General features: G+C 60.0%; 1 protein-coding gene across 1 annotated transcript; it reads right to left on the reverse strand.

The window, feature by feature from the left end:
• Nucleotides 1–282: 282 nt before the first annotated feature.
• On the reverse strand, nt 283–19,570 carry SIGLEC1 (sialic acid binding Ig like lectin 1). Its single transcript, XM_059845547.1, has 22 exons — nt 19,444–19,570; nt 17,574–17,673; nt 16,760–17,119; nt 16,380–16,676; nt 15,886–16,149; nt 14,854–15,114; nt 13,949–14,248; nt 12,981–13,235; nt 12,080–12,382; nt 11,163–11,417; nt 10,214–10,507; nt 9,025–9,279; nt 7,736–8,038; nt 5,995–6,249; nt 4,850–5,155; nt 4,449–4,688; nt 3,946–4,245; nt 3,587–3,841; nt 2,601–2,897; nt 2,174–2,273; nt 1,299–1,371; nt 283–482 (listed from the first exon to the last, which is right to left on the reverse strand). The coding sequence occupies exons 1-22, from the start codon at nt 19,489–19,491 to the stop codon at nt 465–467; spliced, it is 5,139 nt and encodes a 1,712-aa protein (XP_059701530.1). The 5' UTR covers nt 19,492–19,570; the 3' UTR covers nt 283–464.
• Nucleotides 19,571–27,648: the final 8,078 nt, after the last annotated feature.

Raw genomic sequence — 27,648 nt, forward strand, 5'->3', positions numbered from 1 at the left:
CCCCCATTCCCAGGAAGCTCCGGCTCCGCATCCCAAAGCCACATCCCGTGTCCTGTGGCCTCAGGGTGACCTCTAACGGCAGCGGGGACACGGCCGAGGGGACACGGCCAGAGGGGACACCCAGCTGCCACCAGCAAGCAGAGTCCCCAGCCCCAGGTCCCCTCATCCCAGGCACCGAGGGGACACGGGTGGCTTGGGGACCCCAGTGTCCCCCTCTCCAAGGGGACACCGGGATGGATGGCAGGGAAAAGGGACAGGTGGTGACAAACAGGACGTGCCCAGCACCAGGAGGTTGGATTTTATTCTTGTCCCGGTGTTTCCCAGCCCGGAGGTGTCACTGGATCCATCGGGGAGGGACGAGGGGCTGGAGTGGGGCCGGGGGATCCCCGGGGGAGTCCCTGGGTCCAGCCAGGATCGGGAAATTCCAGCGGCCACAGCTGGCCGGGGGACCAAGAGCCACCGGGTCAAGATGCTCCATCCATCTGGAAAAGGTTGGGAGTGGCTGGGGACACCTTGTCCTTGTCTGGGGACACTGCTTATGATGGGGGACACCCAGTCCTCGGCAGGGGACACCCTGTCCATGTCTGGAGGTGCTCTGCCCATGTCTAGGGACACCCTGTCCTTTTCTGGGGACACCCTGCCCTTGGCCAGGGACACCCTGCCAGTGGCTGGGGACATCCTGTCTATGTCTGGGGACACCCTGTCTATGTCTGGGGACACCCTGTCCACGTCTGGGGACACCCTGCCTGTCTCTGGGGACACCCTATCCTCTTCTGGGGACACCCTGCCCGTGTCTGGGGACACCCTGTCTGTGTCTGGGGACATCCTGTCCACGTCTGGGGACATCCTGTCCATGTTTGGGGGCACTCTGCCATGGTTGGGGACACCCTGTCTGTGTCTGGGGACACTGCTCATACCTGGGGACAACCTGTCCTTAGCTGGGACACCATTCCCATGGCTGGGGACACTCCCTGGGGACAGAGGAAATCCTGGGAGGGGCTGTCATCCCTCTGTGCCATGAAGTCCCTCTGGAATGAGGCTGGCACGGGGATTTTGGGTCCCCACAGGCTCTGTCCCTCCTGTCCCCAGGGGACAGAGGTGGCAGTGACAGCCACGGCTGTAGTGGCACCACAGGGCCACCAGACCAGGCTGGATCCTGGATCCACATCCCATTCCCACACCGGGGATTCCCGGAAGGGACCTCCCGAGAGCTCAGGGAACCCCAGCGCTGTCCCCAGGGCTGTCCCCAGTGATGTCCCCAGGGCTGTCCCCAGAGCTGTCCCCACCGATGTCCCCACCTGTGGCAGGTTCTGTTTGCTCCTCAGCTCCAGGGTGTCCTCGGCACGGGACCAGCTCCGGAACTTCCTGATCCTGCCAGGGAGCACAGGGAGCTGCCACCACCCTGGGGTCCTTGTCACCACTCCAGGGTCACTGTCCCACCACCCCGGGAGCCTTGTCACCACTCCAGGGTCACTGTCCCACCACCCTGGGGTCCTTGTCACCACTCCAGGGTCACTGTCCCACCACCCCCAGAGCCTTGTCACCGTGCCAGGGTCACTGTCCCACGACCTCCGGGGCCTTGTCACCATGCCAGGGTCACTGTCCCACCCTGATGTCCCTGTCCCCCTGATCCCATGGTCCCTGTGCCACCCTGGGATCCCTGTCCTTATGCCAGGGTCCCTGTGTCACCCTTGGGTCCCTGTTCCCCCACCCTGCGGGTCCTTTTAATGACATTGGTGTCCCTGTCCTCCCACCCTGGGGTCCCTGTCCCTACACCAAGGCCCTTGTCCCGATGCCAGGGTCCCTGTCCCCTCACCCTGGAGTCCCTGTGCCACCCTGGTGTCCCTGTCCCCCTGATCCCAGGGTGTCTGTCCCACCTCGGTGTCCCTGTCCCCCCATCCCAGGGTCCCTGTCCCCTGATCCCATGGTCACTGTGCCCCCCTGGGGTCCCTGTCCTCATGCCAGGGTCCTTGTGCCACCCTTGGGTCCCTGTTCCCCCACCCTGTGGGTCCTTTTAATGACATCGGGGTCACTGTCCCTGTGCCACCCTGGGGTCCCTGTCCCCTGACCCCGTGGTCCCTGTGCCACCCTGGGGTCCCTGTCCCCTGACCCCGTGGTCCCTGTGCCACCCTGGGGTCCCTGTCCCACCACCCCGCCCCATCCAGGACGTCACCTGGGCCACACCTTCATGGCCAGCAGGGCCACGGTGGCGATGACCACGATGGCCACGAGCAGCCCGGACAGGACACGGAAGGTCCTCAGGTGGCTCAGAGCTGGGGACAGAGATGGGGACAGTGCCAGCGGGACCCCCAGACCTTGGGGTGCCCCAAAAGGGGTGAAGGGGACACTGGGGTGACAAAGTGGGGGACAGGCAGCATTTGGGGTGAAGACACACATGGGGGGAAGTCACAGGTGGGGACAATTTCTCCTGGCTGCCACCATCCCCTGTCCTAAAGGCCACCCGACCAGGGACAGGAGATGTCCCCAACACAGCCACAAGTGCCACCCCTCCTATTTTGCCGTTTGTCCCCATTCCATTTCCCAATTCCAGGGATTTTTTGGGATCTCCAGGTCCCCGTTGAGGCTCCGGCCCCACTCACTGTGGACATCGAAGTCAGCGCTGGCCGTGGCGTTGCCCAGGGCATTGGTGGCCACGCAGACGTAGCGTCCCCCAGCCCCTGTCCCCACAGCCACCAGCTCCACGCGCAGGGCGTTGTGCGAGGGGGTGGCCCGCACCCCCGGGGTGACAGCAGGGGACAGGCTGGTGGCCAGGAGGTGGCCGTGGTGGAGCAGGGCCAGCGAGGAGGGCGGGTGGCTCTGGGCCGTGCACAGCACGATGGCCCCGTGTCCGTTCTGGTTCTCCAGGAAGGTGCTCACCGAGACGGCGCGAGGAGGGTCTGGGAGGGGACAGCGAGGGTGGCACTGGGACACGGGGTGGGACACTCGCAGCTGGCCTGGCTGGCCACCAAAAGTGGTTTAAAATGGCCCCGGATTTGTCCCGTTCAAACCCTCTCCAGTACTTGTCTGGCCACCCCAAAGTTGGAGAATCTTCCTGACTTGGAGCTTTTGGGCTCTAAATCTGATTTTTGGGGGACAATCCTAAAAAAAAGCCCCAAATTCCTTTCCCAAAAGCTTCCTATTGCATCCCTCTTCCAGCCTGGATCATCATCACACCCTCTGCTCCCACCTCCAGCTGGAAAACCCCTCAGGTTGGAGCTTTTTCCTTCAAATCCAACTTCTGAAGGACCAATCCTAAAAATACCCCAAATCCCCTTCCCCAGGTCACCGAGAGCTTCCTAACTCATCCTTTCTCCATCCTGGCTCATCCCCACCCCATCCATCCCCACCCTGGTGGCCTCCCATGTTCCCCAGCCCCTCATTCCACACCCAACCAGAAAATTCCTCAGCTCTGGAGCATTTTGTCGCCAAATCTGCCTTAAAAAACCCCCAAAATCCCCAAAGGGGGAGGAGCAGGGCAGGAAGAGGAAGAGGAGGAAACTCCCCTTGCCTTGCGGAGGTGACACGTGTGGCAGGGGCTTGGGGACACGCGGCTTCGGGAGCGCCTGGTGGCGCTGGGGACACTCACAGAGGACGCTGAGGCTGAGGGGGACAGAGGTGGCCGTGCCCCATGTCCCGCTGGCCTGGCACTGGTAGGAGCCGGCGTCGGCGCTGGACACGGGGCTGAGGACGAAGGAGCCGGACGGTCCCTCCCAAAGCCACCTCCCGTCGCGGTACCACGTGTAGTTGACACCTTTGTCCCCCCAGGCGGTGGCCGAGCAGCTCATGGTGGCCCTGGTACCCTCGGGGACTTCCTGCGAGGGCTCCACCGTCAGCGTGACCCCTGAGGAGGGACATTGGGGACTCCAGAGCGCCCGGGGAGCGCCAAGAGCGCCGTTCCCACGGGGACAACCCCACACCTTCCTTGGGGACTCGGGGACACCTCACCTGGCACTTGCAGCCGCAGGGACGCGGTGGCCGAGCCGCGGCTGTTGGTGGCCGAGCACAGGTAGAGCCCCGCGTCCCCAGGCTCCAGCCCCGCCATCCCCACCCGCAGCGACGTGGGGGTGGCCCGGACCTCGAAGCGGGGGTCAGAGGGGCCGAGGCTGGTGGCCAGGGGTGGGTGGCCCTGTCCCCTGCTCACGGCGATGTCCGGCGGGGGGACACCGTCGGCCGAGCAGAGCAGCACCGCCTGTCGCCCCCCGCGGGGCTCCACCAGCGCCACAAAGCTGGGCTCCTGCGGGGCATCTGCGGCGACAAGGACAGCGCGTGTCCCCTCACACCCCGCCGGGCGACAAGCGGCGGGGGAGAGGAGGTCACCCCCAGGCAGGGGCTGCGCTGTCGCTGCGTGTCGCGGGGTGGCGACACAAGACCGGGCAGCGATATCCCCGCCGGGGTGGCGTCTCCGGGTGTCCCCTCCCGCCCCCCCGGAGGTGTCGCCCCCCACTCACAGAGCACGGCGAGGGCCACGGGGGGGGCGCGGGGCCCCCGGCCCGCCCGGCAGCCGTAGAGCCCCGCGTCGGAGCGGTGGCCGTGGAGCCCCAGCGAGGGCTCGGGTCCCTCTGTCACCCACCGCCCGTTCTTGAACCACGTGTAGAGGGTCCCCGGCTGCGCGTGAGGGGCCTGGCACGTCAGGGTCACCTCTGTCCCCTCCGCCACCTCGGCCGAGGGTCGCACCAGCACCCTGGTGGCTGCGGGGAGCGGAGAAGATTTTGGTCACCTTTTCCCTTTGAAGCCCCCAGCCCCAAATTGGTGTCCCCAACCTCCAGCTCCCCCAAAATTGGGTACCCCAAATCCTGCGCCCTTCAACACCCCCCTGGCAGTGTCCCCAAGCCCTTGTCCCCCTCCTCACCTTGCACCCGGAGCGTGAGGGACGCGTGGGTGTCGCCGAGGGCGCTCCGTGCCCGACACTCGTATTCGCCCTCATCCTCCTCCGAGGCTTCCCGGAATTCCAAGCGCAGCGTGTTGGGAGAGGAGGACACTCGGATGCTCTGCCGGGGGCTGTCACCTCCCCTGGCGGGGCTGGAGGCCACCAGGCGTCCCCCCCTGAGCAGGGTGAGCTGGGCCGGGGGGTGGCTGTCCACGGCGCACAGCAGGATGGTGGCGGTCCCCTGGCTGCTCTCCACGAAGGATTGCAGCCGCAGGTTCCTGGGGGGGTCTGCGGGGCGGGAAAAACGTGGAGAACGGGATAATCATGGAATTGGTTGGGTTGGGAAAGCCCTCTGAGCTCATCGAGTCCAAGTGTCCCCCCAGCGCTGTCCCAGGCCACCGCTGAGCCCGTCCTCAGGTGCCACATCCCAAGGATGGAACTCCACTGCTGTGCTTTCCAGGAGGGAAAATTCCAAAATTCCCAATATCCAACCCAAACCTCCCCTGGCACAGCTTCGGGCCGTGCCCCTTTGTCCTGTCCTTGTTCCCGACCCCCCCGGCTGTCCCCTCCTGGCAGGAGCTGTGCAGAGCCACAAGGTCCCCCCGATCCCCCTTTTCTCCAGGCCCCTTTCCCAGCTCCCTCAGCTTTTCCTGCTGCTCCAGCCCCTTCATGCCAGGGATTCCCCACACTCCAGAGCCTCCGTCCCACACTCATCAGGAAGATTTATAAATTAACACCATCTTTTTCTCATAAAAAAGGGGAAAAAATATTCTCACGTTCTGACTCTCAACAACTTTTTTTTTCCTCTTTTTTTTTTTTTTAAGCAAAGTCTGGTTTTAATTTTCCCAGTCAGGGATAAAAAAAAGTCCTAAATCCAGCATTAAAGCCAAGGATTTTCCTGCTGGGTTTGGTGTGGAGCACAAGGAAACTTGGAGAAGGTTCTGGAGTCCCTGGGCAGGTCTGGGGTGTAAAGTTTGCCTTAATTATCCTCTGGAAGAAATTTTTTGAGCCGCCCTAATTAATTAATCCCCCCAAATTAAACCAGGCCTTTCTGCCCCACCTCTCCAGCCGCACAAACCGACCGAGGGGTGACACCAAGTGACACGAAGGTGCCCTTGGGGACTCACAGAGGACGTTGAGGGTGGCAGGGGTGGCACTGTGGTTCCAGGCTGGGGTCCGTACGGAGCACTGGTAGGAGCCGGCGTCGGAGGCGGTGACCCCAGGGAAGGTGAGGTTTTGGGAGGAGCTGGTGCCCAGCCACACCTGGTTCCGGTACCAGGTGTAGCTCAGCACTTCCTGGTCCCCTCCTGCCACCGCGCAGGTGAGGGTGGCAGTGTCCCCTTCCCGCACGTCTGGGGACGGCCAGATCCAGACCCGGGCGGCTGCACGGGAGGGGAGGAAAAATGGTGATCCCTCAATTTCCAGGAAAAATGGTGATCCCTCAATTTCCAGGAAAAAGTGGTGATCCCTCAATCTCCAGGAAAAAGTGGTGATCCCTCAATTTCCAGGAAAAAGTGGTGATCCCTCAATTTCCAGGAAAAAGTGGTGATCCCTCAATTTCCAGGAAAAACGGTGATCCCTCAATTTGCAGGAAAAAGTGGCAATCCCTCAATTTTCAGGAAAAATGGTGATCCCTCAGTTTGCAGGAAAAATGGTGATCCCTCAGTTTGAAGGAAAAATGGTGATCCCTCAATTTCCAGGAAGAAGTGGTGATCCCTCAATTTCCAGGAAAAATGGTGATCCCTCAGTTTGCAGGAAAAATGGTGATCCCTCAATTTCCAGGAAAAAGTGGGGATCCCTCACTTTCCAGAGTGGGAAAGTCAGGGATTTGCAGCGCAGTAAAAAGAGGGAATGGCCACCACAACCCACAGGTGACACCGTTCCCATGGTGTTCCCATGGATTTGTTAGGGATGCTCCATCCCTGGAAGTGTCCGAGGTCAGGATGGACAGGGCTTGGAGCAGCCTGGGATAGTGGAAGTTGTCCCTGTCCATGGCAGGGGTAGGATTGATGGGATTTAAGGTCTCTCCCAACCCAAACCATTCCATGACTCCATGGTTCCATGATTCCCGGGGTGATGGCAGCAGAGCAGTGCCGTGGATGGACACAGCAAAGCCAGCCCTTGGAATCACATCCAAGCAGAGCCCTGTCCCTTTGCCACATGCTTGGGACACCTGCAGCTCTCTGGGAATACCTCCACCGCCATAAACAAGGATTTTCCCCATTTTTTTCCCCATTTTCGTCCACTCCATCCTATTCCAGCTGCTTTCCACATTCCCTCCCCCATTCCCATCCCTTCATCTCACCAATCCCATCATTCCATCTACTGCCTGCAGCTTTCCATCCCCTTCCCATTCCCATTCCCATTCCCATTCCCATTCCCATTCCCATTCCCATTCCCATCCTATGGATCCCATCCCATCCCATGGATCCCTTCCCATCCCATGGATCCCATCCCATGGATCCCATCCCATGGATCCCATCCCATCCCGTGCCATGGATCCCATCCCATCCCGTGCCATGGATCCCAGGGATCTCATCCCATCCCATGAATCCCATCCCATCCCATGGATCCCATGGATCTCATTCCATCCCATGGATCCTATCCCATGGATCCCATGGATCTCATCCCATCCCATGGATCCTATCCCATGGATCCCATGGATCTCATCCCATCCCATGGATCCCATCCCACCCCATCCTATCCCATCCTATCCCATCCCATCCCATCCCATCCCATCCCATCCCATCCCATCCCATCCCATCCCATCCCATCCCATCCCATCCCATCCCATCCCATCCCATCCCATCCCATCCCATCCCATCCCATCCCATCCCATCCCATCCCATCCCATCCCCAGTGACTCACCACCTCCGGAGAAGTTCCCGGTAGCGCTGGCGTTGCCGTGGGCATTGGTGGCCACACACCGGTACTCGCCCTCGTCCTGCAGCACCACGGGGTGGATGCGGACACGCAGCGCGCTGGTGGCCGAGGTGACACTGAGCCGTGGCCGGGGGACAGGCGGTGACAGCGCCGTGGAGGCCACCAGGGCCCCGTCCTTGAAGAGGGCCAGCTGTGCCGGCGGGGAGCTGTCCACGGAGCACTCCAGGATCCCGCGCTGGCCCCACGGGGGCTCCAGGAAGGTGCTGAGCACCGGTGCCCGTGGGGGGTCTGCCCGGGAGGGTGGGAGAGACCCGAGGATGCACCCAGAGAGCCCGGGAACCAGCGAGGTGCCAGCATCAGCAGGGTGCCATCCCATCGGTGCCATCCCATCGGTGCCATCCCACTGGTGCCATCCCATCGGTGCCATTCCAGTGGCGCCATTCCAGTGGTGCCAGCCCCTTGGCACCATCCCATTGGCACCCTCCCATCTCAGCATGATTCCAGTGGCACCATTCCAGTGGTACCATCCCATCGGTGCCATTCCAGCGGTGCCATCCCCTTGGCACCAACCAGTCTCAGCACCATTCCAGTGGTGCCATCCTGTTGGCACCATCCCAAGGGCAGCATTCCAGCGGTATCATCCCGTCCCAACGGCACCATCCCATTGGCACTATTTCATTGGTTCCATCCCATCCCATCCCATCCCATCCCATCCCATCCCATCCCATCCCATCCCATCCCATCCCATCCCATCCCATCCCATCCCATCCCATCCCATCCCATCCCATCCCATCCCATTGCATTTCCTCCCCATCCCATTTTATCCTACCCCTTTTCATCCCTATTCCATCTCATCCCAAATAATCCCAGTTCCTTCCCATCCCAATTTTGTTCCATCCATCCATCCATCCATCCATCCATCCATCCATCCATCCCATCCCATCCCATCCCATCCCATCCCATCCCATCCCATCCCATCCCATCCCATCCCATCCCATCCCATCCCATCCCATCCCATCCCATCTCATCTCATTTTCTCTCATCTTAAATAATCCCAGTTCCATCCCATCCCATCCCATCCCATCCCATCCCATCCCATCCCATCCCATCCCATCCCATCCCATCCCATCCCATCCCATCCCATCCCATCCCATCCCATCCCATCCCATCCCATCCCATCCCATCCCATCCCATCCCATCCCATCCCATCCCATCCCATCCCATCCCATCCCATCCCATCCCATCCCCTCGGTCCCCCGGCGGGTCCCACTCACAGCAGACGCTCAGGGTGACAGCGGGGGACATGCTGGTCCCCGTGGAGCCCTGGGCCCGGCAGTGGTAGAGCCCGGAGGCAGCGCTGGTGACACGGGACAGCACGAGGACACTGTCAGGACCCTCCTGCAGCCACTTGCTGTCCTTGTACCAGGAGTAGACGGTGTCACCCAGTGGCTCTCCGGCCACCTGACACATCAGGGACACGTTATCACCTTCCAACACCTCCGAGGACGGTGAGATCAGGACTCGGGTGGCTGGAGCAGGGACAGTGCCAGCTCAGAGGGGACAGGGCAGAGCTCGGCACTGCCGGTGTCCCCTCGTCACTCCCATAACCTGTGGGGTGCGATATTCCCACTCTATCCAAGGATTTGGGACAGCTCCGATGCGATACTGGTGCTCCCTGTCCCCTTAGGGTGTCCCCAACTCCTCCTGGAGATGCTCAGGGCTGAGGTGGTGGAATACAGACAGGGGGTGGCACTGGGAGGGATCTGGTGGCACTGGGAGGGATCTGGTGGCATTAGGGGTTCAGACATGAGGTCATTCCCATGGTATAGACCCCTCTGATGCCTGGGTGGGATCTGGTGGCACTGGGAGAGATCTGGTGGTTCACTGGGAGCACAGACATGAGGTCATTCCCATGGGATGGGCTGCTCTGGTTCCTGGGAGGGATCTGATGGCACTGGGACGGATCTGGCGACACTGGGAGAGATCTGGTGGCTCTGGGATTGCAGACACATAGTCATTCCCGTGGTATGGACCACTCGGTTCCTGGGAGGGATCTGGTGGCACTGGGTGGGGTCTGGTGGCACTGGGAGGGATCTGGTGGCACTGGGAGGGATCTGGTGGCACTGGGAGCACAGACATGAGGTCATTCCCATGGGATGGACCATTCTGGTCCCTGGGTGGGATCTGGTGGCACTGGAAGCACAGACACAAGGTCATTCCCACGGGATGAGCCGGTCCGATCCCTGGGTGGGATCTGGTGACACTGGGGGGGATCTGGTGGCACTGGGTGGGATCTGGTGGCATTAGGAGCGTAGACATGAGGTCATTCCCATGGTATGGACCACTCTGGTTCCTGGGAAGGATCTGGTGGCACTGGGTGGGATCTGGTGGCACTGGGAGCACAGACCCGAGGTCATTCCCATGGGATGGGCCACTCCGATCCCCGAATCCCGGGCTCCCCACCTTGCACGCGCAGGTACAGCCGTCGCTCCGCGGAGCCGTGCGCGTTGGTGGCCGTGCACCGGTAGCTGCCGTCATCGGCCGGTGTCACCTCCCGGATCTCCACCCGCAGCGAGTTGGGGACAGCGGAGACGGTGACCCGCGGGCTGCTCCCGCCGGCGCTGGTGGCCACCAGCTCCTGGTCATGGAGCAGGGCCAGCTGGGCCGGGGGGTTGCTGGACACGGAGCACTGGAAGATGGCCAGGGAGCCCTGCTCGGCCTCCAGGAAAGCCGTCAGGAGAGCGTCCCGAGGGGGGTCTGCGAGGGGGAGTGGGATGAGAGGCTGGGAACCCCATCGGGAGAGGGGTCCAGGGTAGGGGTCACTGCTCTGGGGTTCTGGGAAAGGGTGGGAGGAGAGGGAAAGGGAAAAGGGGAAAGGGGAAAGGGGAAAGGGGAAAGGGGAAAGGGGAAAGGGGAAAGGGGAAAGGGGAAAGGGGAAAGGGGAAAGGGAAAAGGGGAAAGGGGAAAGGAAGGAGAAGGGGAAAGGAAGGAGAAGGAGAAAGGGGAAAGGGAAAAGGGAGAAGTGAAAAGGGAGAAGGGAGAAGGGAAAAGGGAAAGGGGAAAGTGGAAAGGGGAAAGGGAAAATAGGAATGGGAATGGGAAAATGGGAATGGGAAAAGGGGAAAGTGAAAAGGGGAAAGGGGAAAGGGAAAGGGAAAAAAAAGGGGAAAGGGGAAATGGGAATGGGGAAAACAGAAGAGGATGGTGAAGCGAAAGGGAATGGGAAAGGAAACAGAAAAGGGAAAGGAAAAGGGAAAAGGAGAAATTGAAAGGAAAAGGGAAAGGGAATGGGAAGTGAAAAGGGAAACAGAAGGGGAGGGGGAAGGGGAAAGGGGAAACTGAAAGGGAAAGGGAGAGGAAAAAGGGGAGAAGGGGAGGAGGGGAAGGGAAGGGGGAAGGGAAAGGGACGCACACAGCACTTCCAGGAGGACGTCGGGAGAGCTCCGGCTGCCGCCCGCGGTGCTGGCCCGGCACCGGTAGAGCCCGGTGTCCCTGCTGACCACCGGCTGCAGCACCAGTGAGGTGGCCGAGCCCGTGGAGATCTGCTGCCCGTTGTGGTACCAGGTGACGTTGGGGACAGCTGTGGAGCCACTGCTCAGGTGACAGGTGAGGGTGGCATTGCTACCCTCCAGCACACGGCGGGAGGGGGACACGGTGACATTGGCAGCTGTGGGCAGGAGGAAATGGAGTCTGGTGTCAGTGGTGGGGTGACAACCCCCCAGAGCCACCAAAGGACAGCGTGGCTACCCCAGAGGACAAATTCCAGCTGATCCCACAGTGCCATGGTGGGGACAGCTCTGAGCCTGGCAGTGCCACCAGCCCAGGGACATCCCTTGGCCACATTTTGCTCGGTGTTCCTGTCACACACAGCCAGGGAATCCCCACCAGGGGCTGGAATGTCATGGGGATGCCACCATGTCTGGATTTCATGGACATGTGACATTTCCATGTGACATTTCCATGTGGCATTTCCATGTCTGGATTTCATGGACATGTGACATTTCCATGTGGCATTTCCATGTCTGGGTCTCATGGATACGTGACATTTCCATGTGGCATTTCCATGTGACATTTCCATGTCTGGGTTTCATGGACACGTGGCATTTCCATGTGGTGTTTCCATGTCTGGATTTCATGGACATGTGACATTTCCATGTGGCATTTCCATGTCTGGGTTTCGTGGACACATGGCATTTCCATGTCACATTTCTGCTCCTCCTGCCACCATCTCCTGAACTTGCCTCCTTCCCCAGCATTCCCTTCCTACGCTCCCCTCCCTCAGAACATTCCCAGATGCCACAATGTCCCCTGTCCCCTGTCCCCACTCACTGTCAGCCTTGAAATCCACAGTGGCGCTGGCCATTCCTTGGGAATTCCCAGCCTGGCACACGTAAATCCCCTCATCCTCCACCACCACATCCCGAATTTCCACCTTCAGGCTGTTGTAGGACCTGGTGACGTGGACCCTGGGGCTGGTGGCTTGGGGACAGCCCTGGGTGCAGGCGATGGCATCGTCCCCTCTCCGGAGGGTGAGGTTGGACTCGGGATCGCTCTCTACGGAGCACTGGATGATGCCCAGGCGCCCGCCCTGGCTCTGCAGGAACGAGCTCAGCACCGGCTGCCTCGGGGCGTCTGTGGGGGAAAACTGGATCTGTGAGGTCGGGAAAACCCCTGGAATCCAAGGGATGGATGCTTCCAGCACCTCCTGATCATCCAGGCTGGGTGGGGTTTGGAATGATCTGGGGCAGTGGGAGGTGTCCCTGCCAAGGGGAGAGGAGTTGAAATGAGGAGAACTTTGAGGTCTCTCCCAATCCAATCCAGGGACAAAACACACTGGCTCCATTGGGAAAACCTTCAGAATCCAAGGGATTGATGCTCCCAATGCTGCCTGAGAAACTCTTGGACATCCAGGTTGGACCTGGTCTAGCGGGAGGTGCCCGTGCCCGTGGCAGAGGGGTCAGAACGAGACTGGTTTTGAGGTCCCCCAAGCCCAAACCATTAATGGTCCTACGATCGTTTACTGTACCTAAAATTCTTGGGAAGGTGGGAATTCTCCAAATTCCTCCTCCCCAGAACTCCCAGATTTACCCACCAAAGGGACTTTTCCACCCTCCCCACATTCCCGCCCAAGAGCTCCTCGGCTGTGGCTGGTGGGGATGGGGGAAACCTCAGGGTGGGAGCACCCCCAGCCCAGCCCCAGGACCCTTTGGAATTCCCACAGGACACTCACAGAGCACTCGGAGTGGGACAGCCTCCGACGTGTCGCTGCCATTCCTGCTCCGGACCTGGCACTGGAAGGCACCGGCGTCGTCCCCGCGAATGGATGGGAATTCCAAGGTTGGGAACGAGCTCTCCTGGAGCCTCCGGCCGTTCCTGTACCAGGTGTAGAGTGGCTCCTCCTCTGTGTCCCCTGTCCCCACGCAGGTCAGGGTGACCGCGGTCCCCTCTGTCACCTCCGCCGAGGGCTGGATCAGGAGCCCTGCAGCTGGAGGAGCAGAGGGAGAGGGATTTCAGGAAAGGAGGGAAATCCTTCCCATGAATCCATCCAGCTACAATTCCCTGCTGGGCTTCCCTGAGTCTCCTCCCTCACCATGTTTCTTTGGGGGGGGTGACATTCCCTGGGGACACTGCACAGGCCAATGGGGCCTTTTCTGACCCTTTCCCGCTTTTTCCGAGTGCATCCTGGTGACTTTTTCCCAGGACAGACCCTGTCCCCTCTTCCCACTGGTTGGGCTTTGTCCAGCTTCCAGCTCCCCATCTGGGGCACCCAAATCCAGGTTTGGTTTCTCTGGAATTGGATCTTGAGGTCTCTCTTGGGGTTTTTTTGGAATCCTAAAGGATGTTCCTCTTGGACATGGGTTTGGGGGACTTTTTTCTCCTTCTGCTGCCTCTGTCACCCCAAATGATCCAGACTTGGGGGTCAGGGGGCAGTGACGGGTGGGGATGGATGGGGCAGGAAAATTTGGATAAATTTACTGATTTTTGGCATTTTGGGAAACAAAACCCGGGAGCCTCTCCAGCTCCAAAAGCAGCTCTGACCCTGCTGAGGAGGGGACACCACACAGCCCCCAGGACACCGATGTCCCCCAGTGCCACCACAGGGGTCTCCCAAACTCTGTGGGGCTGCGTGTCCCCCCCAGTTTTGGGGATTCATCATCACCCCAAATGCAGGAGCAGCCGTGTCACCTCGGGACTCACCGCGGGTCACCAGGACCTTGGTGGCACTGGCATTGCCGTGGACGTTGCTGGCGGTGCAGCCGTACTTCCCACTGTCCTGGGGTCCCGCATCCCGGATTTCCAGCCGCAGGGAATTGTGGGAGGTGGTGACACCGAGCCTCTGGCCCAGGGCCACCTGCGCCCCGCTGGTGGCCAGCACGGTGCCGTCGCGGTCGATGGCCAGGGTGGCCGGAGGGTGGCTGTCCACAGTGCAGCGGACGATGACCAGCCGGCCACCCTGGGTCTCCTGGAAGAGCGTGAGGGTGGGAATTCGGGGTGGATCTGTGGGATGGGAGAGGATGCTGAGGTTGGGATGTCCTCGTGGTGTGGTCACAGGGAAAATCCCGGAGTGGTTAGAGTTGGAGGGGACATTAAATCCCAGCTGGTCCCAGGGGCAGGGACATCTTCGACAAGCCCAGGTGGCTCCAAGCTCCATCCAACCTGGCCTGGGCTCTTCCAAGGATAGGAAGTGTCCCCCTACCCATCTTGGATGTCACAATCTTCTTGTCCCATGTGTCACCAGGTCAGATTGACCCCAAAATTGTCACAACCAAGCCGTGGCTGGGTGACTTTCCCCCTGAAAACCTCCTGAGCTGTTCTTATCCTGCTGGATTCTCCATGAAACCCCCCCCCCAAATCTTATGGAATGGAGGGGATTAGTGGGAGGTGCTGCGATGGACACGTCCCAAATGTCACTTAACGTCGCCTTCACACCTGCCCCATGGCCAAAATTTGTTGTATCCCCATAAAATTCAACCAGCAGGGCCGACCCCCTCATCTACCCCTGGGGTGCTCAGGAAGAGGCTTTGTCATGAATTTTTTGGGGGGATTTCCTGGATTTTGGGGGGTTTGCACAGTCCCATGTGGCAGGAGCTGGTGGCACTCACATGTCACGCTGAGGCTGATGGCCTGGGCCGTGTCACTGCCCTGGCTGTTGGTCACTTGGCAGGAGTAGTAGCCGGCGTCACCGGCGGCCACCGCGGGGAAGAGGAGGGTGTGGGCCGGACCCTCCTTGAGCCACGCGCTGTTCTTGTACCAGGTGTAGGTCAGCTCCTCAGGATGTCCCTCTCGCCCGGGGACATCGCAGGACAAGGTGGTGGCCGTCCCTTCGAGCACCTCGGTTGCGGGGCTGGCCGAGATCTCTGCGGCTGAGGGAGAAGGGACAGGTTCAGGATGGCCCAGGGGACAGGAATACAGAACGCCCACCCCAAATCCCCCATTCCAGAGCCTGGGAGAAGATGGAAGCCCCAACAACAGAGCTGGGGGACATTTGGGTTTGTCCCCTGCCACCAGCTGGGGACACCTGGCTTTAGAGCAAAGCCCTGGGGGCCAAACCATGGTGGGAGGGGAAAGGTCTTTCACCTCTCAGGGTGGGCTTGGGGGGGTTTTGGGGGGAGCACAGGGACGCATCTGGGGGGAGATGATCCCTGTGGGATTCTAGCTCAGGAAGGGAAGGCTGGGATTTATGTTTGCTGTGGGATCTGGTGGGAAGAGCAAACTCTTCCTTTCCCTGTGGGGGTGGAATTCCGAGAGAAGCTGTGGCTGCTCCTGGATCCCTGGAAGTGTCCCAGGCCAGGCTGGACATGGTCTGGATCCACCTGGGATAGTGGGAATTGTCTGTGCCCATAGGGGTGGGAATGATCCCTAAGGTTCCTTCCCAGCACAGCTCTGGATCTCCACAAGCTCCCAACCCCTTCCCAGCTCTGCTCCCAGTCCTTGGCTGGAAATCTCTCCCCGTTTTCTGGGATCACCAAGAGATGGGCACAGGTGTGGCACACACAGGGCCACCACCCTCCTCCTACACGGACACCCAATTCCCAGACCTCCAGCAGCACCGGCCACCTCCATCCCAGCCCGTGCCACCCCAGTGTGGGACACTCAGCGATGTCCCGCCCCGGCAGAGCTCCTGTGGCACTTACAGAACACACGGAGGGTGACAGGAGGTGACACCCCGGTGCCGAGGGTGTTCTGGGCCTCGCAGTGGTACCGCCCGTGGTCCTCGCGGCGCACCCCCCGCAGGGCCAGCACCCGCTCGGTGCCCACGGCCACCCCATCCTTGTACCAGTGGTACCCCGAGACCGGGGGGTGGCTGCTGCCAACCTCACAGCTCAGGGTCACCGTGTCACCCACGCCAATGTTCCCTGAGGAAGGGCTCAGTGACACCTGCGTGTCCTTGGGGGCATCTGTGGGGGACACAGAGGGACGTGGTGGGCACAGGGGGCTGCCACCACCCTGGGGCATGGAAAAGGGGACGTGCGTGACAGGAGGTGGCACCTAAGGGACAGATGTGGCCAGGGAGAAGGTAGGGAGGGAGAAGCAGGAGGAAAATGCTGCAGGGAAGAAGGGGGTGGCAGGAGGGGGACGTGGCAGTGGTGGCGGTGACAGAGGTGTCCCCTGTCCCCACCCCACGTACGCCTGACCCGCAGCACCACCTCCGTGCTCGCCCTCTTGGATCCATCGGAAACCACGCAGAGCAGCTTCTTGGAATGGTCCTTCCAGGTGAAGGAGCTGGTCAGGGTCACCTGGTGGCTGACCCCGCTGGTGTCCAGCTGGATGTGGCTGGACACCTCGGACACCTGGGGGTCGTAGCCCTCCCAGCGCAGGACGATGTCACCCCTGGGACAAAAGTAGGGCGTGGAGCACTCCAAGGTGGACCTTTGTCCCTCGGTCTGCTCCTCACTGCTGGTGACACTGGGACGCTCCAGATCCTCTGGGGTGGAGAGCAGAGGGCAGGATGACCTCATGGAATGGGGCAAGAAGGGAATTTTTGGGGAATTTCGGTGTTTTACCCACCCGAAACCCTCAGGGTCACATCCCGCGACGCCGACCAGCGGTCGCCGTTGATGATCTCGAAGCGGAACCTGTAGAGGCCACTGTCCCCCGGTGTCACCCCCCGCAGCAGCAGGGTGCAATTCTGGGCCGTGGGGTCCCCCAGGAGCTGGGCACGACCCCCAAAATGGGGATCCACATCCTGGGGGGTGGCGGAGTGGAACACAACCCTCCGCTGGCCGTCGTAGTCCTTGTACCAGATGGCCACGATGCCATTGGCGGTTGTCACATCCGCGGGATAGCTGAAGGTGCAGGGGACAACCAGGCAGGACCCCCCGCTGGCCTGCAGGGACGCGGGGTAGGAGACCCCCCAGGAGCCGAGGGCTGCGCCAGGGAAAATCAGGATCAGGGAGCCAGAAGTGTCCCCACTTGTCCAGGACACCCTGGGGACATGTCACCCGTGCTTGATGGGGAAGGTGGGAGAGGAGGCGGAGTTTGGGATAAACCCTTCCCAAGAGGAGGTTTTGGGGTGGAGGGGGAGATAACTGGGAAAAGCCGGATCTTTTGGGCGTGAATAATGAGGGAAAAAGGGGAAAGAGATGTCCTGGGGTCCCAAATTTATTTCCTCTCTTTGACGCCTTGTCCTTGCTCCCATGGCCTGGCTGTCCCCTTGTCACCCCATCCCTGCCTGTCAGGACCATGGGATCATGGCAAATCCCTCCAGGAGCAGCCATGGGACCCCCCAGGTTCCTGCCTGGCTCCTACTCCCACCCACTGGAGCCAATCCTGGCCTCCAATCCTGGAGGGGACAATCCCAAGGGTGTCACTGTCCCCGTACCTGGCGGGACGAGGCTGGCCAGGAGCACGAGGCAGCGGGGCAGGCGCATGGTGGCACTGCCGGGGGACATGGGGGACACGGTGTCACAGCACAGGGGGCCCTGGGGACAAGAGGAGGTGGCTGAGGAACTTGGAATGGGTGGGATAAATCCCGCTGGAATCATGGCAGTCCTCAACAGGGGGGAAAACAAAAGGGAAGGGAAAAGGGGAAGGAAGGAAGGAAGGAAGGAAGGAAGGAAGGAAGGAAGGAAGGAAGGAAGGAAGGAAGGAAGGAAGGAGGGAAGGAAGGAAGGAAGGAAGGAAGGAAGGAAGGAAGGAAGGAAGGAAGGAAGGAAGGAGGGAAGGAGGGAAGGAAGGAAGGAAGGAAGGAAGGAAGGAAGGAAGGAAGGAAGGAAGGAAGGAAGGAAGGAAGGAAGGAAGGAAGGAAGGAAGGAAGGAAGGAAGGAAGGAAGGAAGGAAGGAAGGGGAACTAAAGAAAAAGAAAAAAGGGAGAGAAAAAGAAAAATAAAGAAAAATGAAAAAAGAAAAAAAAGAAAAGAGGAAAAGAGAAAAAGAGGAAGAAAAAGAAGAAGAAAGAGAAACCAAGAAAAAGAAGAGGAATACAAAAATAAACAGAGCATTATTTAAAACATCTTTGCAGCTCCAGACGAACTCCTGACATTCCTTTCACTTTCGCCCCGCATCGTTCTGTGACAAACCAGAATAATTTCACCCCGAACTTTTCCCCAATATCCCGGAAATCAGCGATCGGATTGCTGCGAGCTCCGATCCTCCTCTGAGCACTCCTGGGTCTCTCCCTGAGGAACGAGGCCTCTCCCAGCCCCCCCTCTCCGGCCTTTCCCTCTACACCATTCCCTCCTTCTCCGATACCTCCTTTTCCCACATCTGTATCCAATTTCCTTGCTGCTCCTTGGATTTCGGGCTGGATTTCCCGCTCCGGAGAGCTTAACTTGGGATTTTTTTCCAGACTATGAGCACAGAGAATGGCTGGGGTGGCCCCTGGGTGTCAGAGCTTGGAGGGGGGGACGATGTCAGGCCACAAATTGTCACGGGATTCGTGCCGGAAGAGGAAGGAAGAGCCGGGATCCAGCCCCCAACTTGCGCTGGTGCCAAGTTTCGTTTCTTCTCCCAGGTTTCTCCCGGTTTCGATTCCTGAGGGCCCCTGGGGGATCCCTCGGGATGGGGACCCAGCGGGGTCAGTGGCCTGTGGTGGGGCCCTGCTGCTCGGAATTCCAAGGGTTGGAAAGATTTCTAGGAAAACGCTTTTGGTGTGGGGCTGGATGGGGCTTGGGGCGACCTGGGGTGGGGAAAGTGTCCCTGGTGTCCCTAAATGGGATTTAAGGAATGGGTTGGGATGGGAGGTGTGGAAATCTCATCTCATTCCCATGGGCAGGGACATCTCCCGCTGTCCCAGGTGGCTCCAAACCCTGTCCAGCCTGGCCTTGGACATTTCCAGGAATGGGGCAGCCACAGCAAATCCGGGAATTCCGTTCCAGAACCTTCCCACCCTCAGAAGAAGGAATTTTTTCCCAATCTCCCACCTATCCCTGCAGTTCAAAAGTCACTTTTTTGGCACAGGAATGAGCATGGGGAGGGGACATCCCCGGTGTGGGACCCTTCATCTCCATCACATCCCAAAAACCAGAGAAACAGGGACCATGGGGTGGGGGGACACCGTTCCTCGGGATAAGGGATGGATGTGACCTCCTCCAAGTCTGGACCTGATTCCTGGAGTTCCAGGCACTTCCCTGGCTCCAGGCAGGAGATGGATGAGGCTCATCCCAAAGAGATCCTCCACGAGCCACCCCCACCCCTCATCCCTGTCCCCAGAATTCCCATCCTTTCCCATCCCTGGAGAACCACGGCGTTACCTGGTGGTGGCGGTGGCTCTGGCAGTGCCACCTCCGGAGCGGTGGCATCGGGAATCTGCCTGTCCCCGCACTCAGGGACGTCCCTTTATCGGCTGGGGGAGGAGGGAGTGGAGCCCCAAACCGCAGCACTTCCCTCTTCAGAGTCCCTGCTCTGATTTTGGGAAGTGGCGACAGCGGCAGCTTTTCCCCAATTCCGTGTTTTTGGGCCCAGGGTGGGTTTGGAGCGCACCAAGGTCTCTGGGTTTAGGGTCCTGCTGGTGGGGCTGGGGCAGGGCTGGTGCTGTTCCCTGTGGGAATGGTTTGGGATTTGTGCTGGTAGTTCGGGAATGTTTTTGTTGTGTCTTGGATGGAAGCAAGGGTGGCTCTGGCTTCACCCTGCTGGGAAAGGGTTGGGATTGCAACGGGAACTGGGGGGACACGGCTGGGAAAACCGATCCCAACCGACCTCTGGGATATCCTGGATCATGTGGCTCCAGGATAAACCAGGAAAGAAGGAAAGGGGAATGTTGGGAGTGATGGTGTTTGTCCTCCCGAGTCACCAAAATGGATCCTGGCTGTCCTGGGAATGCTGAATGCTCCGAGGGCTGGAGCACCTCAGCTCTGGGAGAGCTGGGAATGTTCCCCTGGAGAAGGGAAAATTCCAGGGAATCCTCAGAGTCCCTAAAGGGGCTCCAGGAGAGCTGGAAAGGGACTGGGGACAAGGGACAGAGGGACAGGAGCCAGGGAATGGCTGCCACTGGGAAAGGGGAGATTGGGCTGGGATCTTGGCAAGGAACTGCTGGCTGGGAGGGTGGGCAGGGGCTGGGCTGGAATTCCCAGATTTGCTGTGGCTGCCCCTGGATCCCTGGCAGTGCCCAAGGCCAGGTTGGACATTGGAGCTTGGATCCACCTGGAACAGTGGGAGGTGCCCCCAAAGGCAGGAGAAGACTCTGCCATTGGACATTCCCAAAGGAATTCCCAGCTGGACACCGCGGCTCTGGGGATGTAGAGGCTGACCCAGATCCAACCTCTGCCACCTGCAGTAAGGACACCCGGGCTGGTGGCGCTGGTGGCACTGGGCGAGGCTGGCCCGTGGTGACCACTCGGGGTCAACGCCCGCCCTTGTGCCCCGGCAGTGTGGGAAAGTGCCCTGCGGGGCCCCGGCCCCTCCCGCCGTGCCAGCGCCGTGCTGAGTCAGCAGGGAGATGCCCACGGGCCCCGTGCCCCCCCGGCTGCGCCGCCCACCGGGAAACGGGGCCAGACCCCACTGGGGGTACCGGTGTGGGGCGGTGCCAGGCCTGTGGATCCCAGATTTGGGAGCTGTGCCAGCACTGGGGGGCTTTTGGATTTGGGAGCTGTGGGATATTGGATTAGGGAGCTGTGCCAATGCTGGTGGATTATTGGATTTGGGAGCTGTGCCAGTCCCAGTGGGCTTTTTGATTTGGGAGCCGTGCCAGTTCTGGTGGGTTCTTGGATTTGGGAGCTGTGCCAGCCCTGGTGGGCTCTTGGATTTGGGAGCTGTGTGAGTCTGGGTGAGCTCCTGGATTTGGGAATTGTGCCAATCCTGGTGGGCTCTTGGATTTGGGAGCTGTGCCAGGCCTGTGGGATATTGGGATTTGGGAGCTCTACCAGTCCTGGTGGGCTCATGGATTTGGGAGCTGTGCCAGTCCCGGTGGGCTCCTGGATTTGAGAGCAGTGCCAGTGGGCTTTTGGAACTGGGACCTGTGCCAGGCCTGATGGGATCTTGGAGACAGAAGCTGTGACAATCCTGGTGGACTCCCGGATTTGGGAGCTTTGCCAGGCCTGGTGACTTTTGGAGCTGGGATCTGTGCCAGTCGTGGTGGGACCATGGAATGGGAGCTGTGCCAGGCCTGTGGGTTCTTGGAGTTGGAAACTGTGCCAATCCCAGTGGACTCATGGAAATGGGAGCTGTGCCAGTCCTGGTGAGTTGCCAGTGTGGGGGTTTTGTCAGTTCGGGTGGGCTCCTGGATCTGGGAGCTGTGCTAGTCCTGGTGGGCTCCCGGATCTGGGAGCTGTGCCAGGCCTGGTGACTTTTGGATTTGGGAGCTGTGCCAGGCCTGTCCCACACCAACAGCTGGTGGGCTGTTGGTGTGGGAGCTGTGCCAAACCCGATGGGCTCTGGGTGTGCAGGTTGTGCCAGTCTCAGTGGGCTGTTGGATTTGGAGTTGTGCCAATCCCAGTGAACTCCTGGATTTGGGAACTCACCCAGTCCTGGTGGGGTCTTCGAGATGGGAGCTGTGCCAGTCCTGGTGGGTTCCTGGATTTGGGAGCTGTGCCAATCCTGGTGGGCTCCTGGATCTGGGAGCTGTGGCAGTCCTGGTGGGCTCTTGGATCTGGGAGCTGTGCCAGTCCTGGTGGGCTCCTGGATCTGGGAGCTGTGCCAGTTCTGGTGGGCTCCTGGATCTGGGAGCTGTGCCAGTCCTTGTGGGCTCCTGGATTTGGGAGCTGTGCCAGTCCCAGTAGGTTCCTGGATTTGGGAACTGTGCCAGTGCTGGTGGGCTCCTGGATTTGGGAGCTGTGCCAATGCTGGTGGGCTCCTGGATTTGGGAGCTGTGCCAGTCCTGGTGGGCTCCTGGATCTGGGAGCTGTGCCAGGCCTGGTGGGCTCTCAGAACTGGGATCTGTGCCAGCCCTGTGCCACAAGCACCACACACTTCCCTGGCACTGGGAGAGCTCCATGTGATCCGTGCCAGGGCCGTGCCCGCCCGGAGCAGCCGCCCAGCCCCGGGCAGGAAAGGCTGGGGCAGCCTGACCCAGCTCCAGCCGTGCTCTGCCCCCGCTTCCGCAGCCTCCGCTTCCCTTCCCCTTCCCCCCGAGCAGCGCCGTGCCCGCCGTGCCCTGGCACAGTCGGGGGCTGGGGGTGCCCTCCCTCGAGCTCTGGGTGCTGCCAGCTCCAGATGGGACCCCTGGATCTCCTGGCACTCCCGTGGTGGGCGGCAGGATCCAGAAAGGGAATGGCCCATCCCAGTCCCTTTCCTGGGATACCTGCATCCTTTTCCAGGACATCCAGGAGTCTCTGGAGCCTCATCCCGTGCCAGGGTTGCCCACCCACGTTGTCCCAGCTCCACAGAAGCTCGGGAGCTTCTGGAGCTCTCCAGCCCCAGGCTGTGCATGGCCCCATCCAGTTCCTCTTTCCAGGCCCAGGGTGGGACCAGCAGGAAAAGGGAAGCTAAAATTAATGGAATATCAGGGAAATTGGGGAAAAGTTGCAAAGGGATGGAAAACTCTCTGGGTGTGTCCTGGGGAGGGAGGGGTGGCTGTGCCATAGCCTGGGGATTGGCTTCCTCCTGGGAGTGGGAATCTTCCTGGGAATGAGAACCTTCCTGGGAATGAGAACCTTCCAGGGCACCAGGATCCTCCTGGGAATGAGAACCTTCCTGGGAATGAGAACCTTCCAGGGCACCAGGATCTTTCTGGGAATGAGAACCTTCCTGGGAATGAGAACCTTCCAGGGCACCAGGATCTTTCTGGGAATGAGAACCTTCTAGGAGACCAGGATCCTCCTGGGAATGAGAACCTTCCTGGGGACCAGGATATGCCTGGGTCCGCCATCCACCTGGGAATGAGAACTTGCCTGAGGACCAACACCCTCCTGGTTCCAGCTTTTCCTGGGAATGAGAACCTTCCTGGAAATGAGAACCTTCCAGGGAACCACCATTCTTCTGGGACCAGCATCCACCTGGGAATGAGAACTTTCCTAAGGACCACCATTCTTCTGGGACTAGCATTTTCCTGGGAATGAGAACCTTCCTGAGGATCAACATCCTCCTGGGACCAGCATCCACCAGGGAATGAGAACTTTCCTAAGGACCACCATTCTTCTGGGACTAGCATTTTCCTGGGAATGAGAACCTTCCTGAGGATCAACATCCTCCTGGGACCAGCATCCACCAGGGAATGAGAACTTTCCTAAGGACCACCATTCTTCTGGGACCAGCTTTTTCCTGGGAATGAGAACTTTCCCTGAGGACCAACATCTTCCTGGGATGAACATTTTCCTGGGAAGGAGAACCTTCCTGAGAACCAGCATCTTCCTGGGAGCAGCATTTTCATGGGATCAGCATTTTCCTGGGAATGAGAGCTTTCCTGGAGACCAACATCCTGCTGGTACCAGCATTTTCCTGGGACCAGCACCTTCCTGGGACAGAGCTCCCCTTTGCCCCACGGTGTCCCCGCCGTGGCTCGGGGCACCCACCCCGCGTGTCCCGCTCTCATTCCCGGCGCGGGTGGAGCGAGGTCCGCGGGGGCTGCGGCTCATTCCGTGCCCGGGAGGAATGTGGGATGGGCGGCGCGCCGGAGAGATAACCGGGAATTCGGGTATGGGGGAGGAAAACAGTGATGGGAAGAGTGGGAATAAATCACTCGTCCTGTGGCGGGTGAGGGCCGTGCCAGGGACCCCAAATCCAGGGCAAAATTCCCTATTCCCAGGAAAACCCTTCCTTTCCATTTCCCAACACGGAGCAGTGGCCGTGGAGGGGGTGGAGGAAGAGGAGGCAGCGCTGTGGGACGGGGCCGAATTCCCTCCAGCCCCTCCCGCATTCCTCCCTTCCCTTTCCTGGCGTGAAAAGCTGAAGGAAAACGACAAACCAAATAAATCTGGGCTCGGCGGGGACCCCGCGGTGACACCCGCGTCACCGTCCCGGCGCTGGCACCTGAGTCAACACAGACCGGTTTTCTTTGGCCGGGGGGACTGGGAAGAGCCATGGGGTTCCAAACCGAGGGAAAAACTTGGGAATCCCGGCTGCTGGGACGCTCCGGGAGCAGCGGGACATTCCCGAGGTCCCCATTGCCGCTTCTCAGCCCCGCACAGATGCTGGGGACGCCCCGCCCCGAGCACATCTGGATTCCCTCCGGCTGGAATGCGCGGGGGTTCCAAGGGGGGGGTGGCAGGTATGGAATTGTCCCGTCCCCGCCCTGCCGGTCCCCACGGCCAAGGGTCACCCAGGCCTGGGAACGCGGCTCCAGGCAGCGCCAGGGAAATGTTTGCTTTGGCACAGGGGCGGCGATGAGGCCCCCGGTGAGGCTGGGAGGCTCCCGGCTCCCCTCGGCTCCTCCCGGATCCCGCTGGGCTCCTACAAATCCCCTCCATCCCTTCCCAGTCCTCCCAGCTCACCCTGGTCGTGCTGGTTTCTGCTCTCCCTCCCCCAGCTCGCCCTGACCCCAGTCCCTCCCAGTGCTCCCAGTTCCCCCCGTCCCCTCCTGCTCTCTCTGGTTCCCCCTGCTCCCCTCAATTCCACTCCAGCACTCCCAGTTCACCCCAGTTCGTCCCCCAGTCCTCACCAGTCATCCCAGTTTGCCCTGGCCCTGCTGCCTCCTCCTGCTCTTCCCAGCTGTCCCCAGCTCCCCCCAGTCCCTCCCAGTACTCCCAGTTCCCTGTGGTTGCTGCTCTCCCTGTCTCTTCCCAGTCCTGCTCAGTTCCCCCCAAATTTCCCCCAGTTTCCCACACCCCCCCAGCCGCCCGCAGCTCCCCTCAATCCTCCCAGTCTTCCCAGTTCCCCCTGTCCCTGCTGCCTCCTCCTGCTCTTCCTGGCTCCCCCGGCTCCCCAATTCCCTCCGGCTCCCCCCAGTCCCTCCTAGTCCTCCCAGTTCTGGCTCCTCCTGCTCCCCCAACTCCCCCCAGTCCCTCCCAGTCCTCCCAGTTCCTCCCAGTTTGGGCTCTGCAGATCCAGAGGGGGATCCCGTGGAAGGGGGTGGGAGCTCTCGGTGTGACCCCTCCCCAACCCAGGGGTGCCCCAGCCCCAGGGGTGTCACCGTGTGTCCCCAAATCTGGCCTGGGGGGTGACTCTCAGCCCCACAGGGAGGGAAGAGAGGAGGGAACGTGGCGGGGGGGGGCCCCCAGCCAGGGGGGGTTTGGGAAGGAGCTCCCTCAAATCTGGGGGAGCACAAATCCAACCCAGCATCCTGGGGGTGTTTGGGACCCTCAAAATCTGGGGATTCACAACCCCCAGCTCCATATTCCACCCTGGGGATGTTTGGAATCTTTCCAGTCTGGGGATTCACAATGTCCCAGCTCCAATTTCCGCACTGGGGATGTTTGGACCCCCAAAATTTGGGGATTCACAATCCCCCTGCCCCAATTTCCACCCTGGAGATGTTTGGGATCTTTCAAACCCAGGGATTCACAATCCCCCTGCCCCAATTTCCATCCTGGGGATGTTTGGAATCTTTGAAATCCAGGGATTCACAATGTCCCAGCTCCAATTTCCAGCCTGGGGATGTTTGGAATCTTTCTGATTTGAGGATTCACAATCCCCAGCTCCATATTCCACCCTGGGGATGTTTGGAATCTTTCCAATCCAGGGATTCACAATGTACCAGCTCCAATTTCCAGCCTGGGGATGTTTGGAATCTTTCCGATTTGGGGATTCACAACCGCCAGCTCCAATTTCTACCCTGGGGATGTTTGGGATCTTTCAGATCCAGGGGTTCACAAAACCCCCCTGCCCCAATTTCCACCCTGGGAATGTTTGGAATCTTTCCAATCTGGGGATTCACAATGTCCCAGCTCCAATTTCTGCGCTGGGGATGTTTGGGACCCCCAAAATTTGGGGATTCACAACCCCCCTGCCCCAATTCCCACCCCAGCTCCTGGCCTGATTCCAGCAGGAATTTCAGGCTGAGCTGATGCCCAGCTCCAAGGAAACATTTTGGGTCTGATTCCTCTCATCCCGGAGCCTTGTCCATTCCCACGTGTGCGAGCTTCCAAGCGGAAAATCAATTCCTAATGCACAAACCTGACTTTTACATTTCGGGAGCGCCGGGATGGAGCGGTCTGGAGCCACTGATCCCAAACGCCTCATTAGCTCCGGAGCGAGCCGGGCTCCCCGAGGAGGAGCGGGATGTGAATTATTCCTGCGACACCGGGAGCGGTGACGGTCCGAGGTAATGGGATCTGACACGGCCCCGCTCCTGCTGCGCTAATTCCCGATTCCCTAAATCTGCCGCAGTGCCCAGGCCAGGCAGGGACGCTCCGGGGACTGCAGGGGACTGGTGGCATCGCTCCAAATCCAAAATCCCAGGGTTTGCCTCTCCTGATCAGTGTCTACCTGGACAGATGTCCCTGTGGGGATCCCAAATCCAGCTCCATCCTGGATTGGGATGGTGTTCCAATTTCCCTGACCTGGAATCATGACAACCCCGTCCTGGCTTGGGATGATATCCCAGCTTCCCAGACCTGGATCCAGGACAGCTCCATCCTGGTTTGGGATGGCATTCCAACTTCCCATGACAGCCCCATGCTGGCTTGGGATGATGTTCCATCTACCCAGAACCAGAACCATGATGGCCGCATTCTGGCTTGGGATGGCGTTCCAGCTTCCCAGACCTGGATCCAGGACAGCCCCATCCTCCTTCAGGGTGAATCTCCATCCTCCCAGAACTGGAATTACAGCAGCCCTGTCCTGGCTTGGAATGATGCTCCATCCTCCTGGAACCACGACATTCCCATCCTCCCACACCCAGAGACACAATGTCCCCATCCTGGCTTGGGATGACATTCCAATGTCCCAGATCCAGAACCACAACAGCTCCATACTGGTTTGGGATGATATCCCAACTTCCAAGACCTGGATCCAGGACAGGCCCATCCTGGCTTGGGATGACATTCCAATGTCCCAGGCCCAGAACTATGACAGCTCCATCCTGGTTAGGGATGACATTCCAGCTTCCCAGATCTGGAACCATGACGGCCCCATGCTCCCTTGGTGTGATGCTCCATCCTCCCATCCCTGGAGCTATGACATTCCCGTTTCCCTCGGAATGTTGGTCCAACCTCCCAGACCTGGAGCCAGGATGTCCCTGTACTTCCTTGGGATGATTCTCCATCTTCCCATACCCAGAGCTACAGTGTAGCTTCCTGACTTGGGATGATGTTCCATTATCCCAGACCTCGATCCAGGACAGCTCCATCCTTCCTCAGGATGACGTTCCATCTTCCTGCCCCTGGAGCCACAAAATTCCCACCTCCCTCAGGATGATGCTCCAGCCTCCCAAACCTGGAGCCAGGATGTCCCTGTACTTCCTTGGGATGATGTTCCAACTTCCCAGGCCCACGACATTCCCATCCTCCCTTGGGATGTTGCTCCATCTTGTCACCCCTAGAACCACGACATTCCTTTGGGATAATGCTCCATCCTTCCCGGTGTGGCTCCATCAGGGACCACCCCACAGCAGCAGGGCTGCTCCAAGGGCATCCCGAGGAGCATTC

Source organism: Haemorhous mexicanus, chromosome 4 (assembly GCF_027477595.1).
Source record: "Haemorhous mexicanus isolate bHaeMex1 chromosome 4, bHaeMex1.pri, whole genome shotgun sequence".
In the NCBI taxonomy this organism is placed as follows: Eukaryota; Metazoa; Chordata; class Aves; order Passeriformes; family Fringillidae; genus Haemorhous; species Haemorhous mexicanus.